Consider the following 2933-nt stretch of genomic DNA (forward strand, 5'->3'; position numbering starts at 1 on the left):
TTTTATATGTTTCGGGCGTATTAGCCGTGTTAGTATCCCAATTCTGCACTAGTGTGAAGTCCCTCTTTTCTTCAACTTGCATGAACTTAGCCACTCACTGCCTAAGTTCATTCAAATTCTCTACTTGTTGCATGCATAAACTATCTTCGAATGGCCTAGGCTCTAGAGCGGTGATCATGTGATGCATGACAACTTTGGGGTTGAGGTCCCTGATTTGCAATACTTTTCCAAACTGATCCATGAACGCTCAGAGAGACTTATCCTTCTTTTACCTAATATTGACCAAGACATTGAAGTCGAACCTAGTTGGGTTGGGGTATAAGGAACATAATTCTACGTGCCTTGTTCCTACCAAATAATTTCATTTTCATTGCACAATGTCCTTGTCCATCTGTTTCTACATGTTCCTCATCATCCCCAGGGGATCCATCAACCATTCGTCTGAAGCCACCTCCACAACAATGTTTGCTCACTCCACGGTGGATGCCAAATTTTTTTGGTGTATAGGGTTGACCAGTCACTTCAAATGGGACAATCGTTGAAAATCCTAGTTCCAAGTCACTTCTTGTTCGTCTCCACCTATCAGGAATACCTGTCAAAAATTCTTCGATACTAAAATTTGTTCGAATTCGAATGCAAGAATAATAAATATATAATCAATCACCTTAATTATCTAAAAACTCTATTTATAATTTTTATAATAAACTTTTAATTAGAATTAACCTTCGATCCAAATTCATTTAAATCTAATAACTAACTTAACGAGAGTTAATTGTGCATCTTAAGCCATGAGCATAGTGTTGAATTTTTCGATTAAGATAACAAGTTTCAGTTTGATTAGCCATTTGCGTGGCAGACTGGCCCACTCCTTTACTGGCCAACAAATGCAAACAAATTATAACCAAAACTGTAATAACAGTTTGTTGGTATTAGATTAAGAAATTTACGAATGGAAACATGTAGAAGCACTGGACGATTTAATGCAACAAAGACAAAATTTGCGTAAGGAAACATTAAAGCACATTATATGATGATGAACAATAATATATATATTAATCAATCCTTCATGAACATATATAACAATCGGATATAACAATAAGTATTACAATTCATCACACACTCAGATATAAAAGAGCGGATTGCAACTACAAAGTTCAACTTACTTGAACCTCTTCAACATTAGCAAAGACCATATTATACAAAGGTTAGTAACAAGTAACTAACCTTATAATATGATTGTATAGTTTTGACTAATTTAAAAGAATATCCAATACCAGCATATGAACAAATGCTAACTATTAGACGATCTTTTCACTGTAAAACGATGCAAGGCAGTCTCAGCAAAAACCATATGCAATCACCCAACTCCTTCTCATTCAAATATTCTTTATAGCCAATTGAAAAGTCATCTCTGCAACCTTCCCCTTCAAGGATCAATAATGACTATTTAAAAGTACAACAACACTTTATATATGTGAATATGTATTTTTTCTTAAATCATATGTATATTTATACCTCTTGAAGATTTGAGAAGAGTAATTTTTGTAAGGAACCCCTCATTTCTACCAAAAAATGGAAACATAAACCAGATGGAAATTCTGGTTGAATATTCCATGCATGCATAGGGTTGAAGTGGCTCATAACCCTAATGATCTCATGCTTATCTCTTGGTAACGACTATCAACAACATTTAAGTCTTGCAACCTCATTTGGAGGTAAAACTGAGCAATGAACTCTTCCGCCTTCGCATCAATCATCTCATCCCCTTCCACATCATTGCTATCACCATTATTATTCTTCTCCTTCACACCTTCTTCTTCACCTTTGTTATTATTATTATTATTATTATTATTATCATTCTCCTTCACTCCATCTTTTTCATTCTCCGCCTCCTGCACCATTTCGTTCAGCCCTACGGCCGAGGCGTAAGGGCTGCTACACCGAGACGATGAGCATGTATACACCGAAGTAGAATCAAACGCATCATCTCCGGGATCAACGCAATTCGCAAACGGCGTTGAGGTGATCATTATTTGAGATTGAGGAATGTTTTTACTGTTATCTTGCAGTGTAGATTGGTCGGTTGGCATGTGCAGTGGTCTCATGGACCCAACGATGTTCCTCCACACGTTCTTGGACTCCTGATCCATAATAATTTTCGATTTCCTGGAACGCCCTGATCGCATCATGAACAGCGCCACCTTAAAAAAGTTCTTGAACCCCTTTGCCTTCTTGCGGGAAGAAAAAGTATTTATTTTCTTAGGTTCTTCATGAGGGATAATTGCTTTCTGGGCATTGCTAATGATCACAGAGTTTTCAGGGTTGAGCTCCATTATGTATATAATTATAACAAACGAGATATTTCGCCCTGCTCACAAGCAGGGGAATATAGAAGAAGAGTGTTATGAGAAAAGTTTAAACTTATATTTTATGTGTGTGTGTATATATATATATATATATATATATATATATATATATATATATATATATATATATATATATATATATATATATATATTAATGAGAAATATTTGAGGTTATATTATGCGTGGAAGTTAAAGAAGGGAAGGAGCCAGCACAAAAATATTGTCGTTACATAATTGTGTAACTAACAAACAGTGTCATAGTATTTGGGGACATTATTGTTTGAGGGAATTCTAATATTGGGATGGAAGCATACCAGAGAAGGAAGGTTCATGAGTGGCGGTTTTTTAGGCAAAGGATTCGCAGAGAAGGTTTGTTTCGGGGCAACTGTTACCTTTATTTTTTGTTCTTCTTCTTTTAGTTGAATCGGTCCTCCAGTTTAATAGGAAAAGACATTTTCCTCTCTCTCTCTCTCTCTCTCTCTCTCTCTCTCTCTCTAACAATCAACTACAACTTGTGTACTTGCAATAAATGAAACCCTGGAAAATAATCGAGTTATGAGAAATAAG

The 2933-nt window shown here is 35.6% G+C and overlaps 1 protein-coding gene across 1 annotated transcript; it reads right to left on the bottom strand.

The window, feature by feature from the left end:
- Positions 1-1560: 1560 nt before the first annotated feature.
- On the bottom strand, positions 1561-2386 carry LOC108324581 (uncharacterized). The gene has a single exon (XM_052875509.1). The coding sequence runs from the start codon at positions 2331-2333 to the stop codon at positions 1638-1640; it is 696 nt and encodes a 231-aa protein (XP_052731469.1). The 5' UTR covers positions 2334-2386; the 3' UTR covers positions 1561-1637.
- Between the last annotated feature and the right edge of the window lie 547 nt (positions 2387-2933).

Source organism: Vigna angularis, chromosome 3, assembly GCF_016808095.1.
Source record: "Vigna angularis cultivar LongXiaoDou No.4 chromosome 3, ASM1680809v1, whole genome shotgun sequence".
Taxonomy (NCBI): Eukaryota; Viridiplantae; Streptophyta; class Magnoliopsida; order Fabales; family Fabaceae; genus Vigna; species Vigna angularis.

Bases quoted from the DNA above. Each gene is read 5' to 3' on its own strand.
- LOC108324581 (XM_052875509.1), bottom strand. From the start codon at position 2,333: ATGGAGCTCAACCCTGAAAACTCTGTGATCATTAGCAATGCCCAGAAA.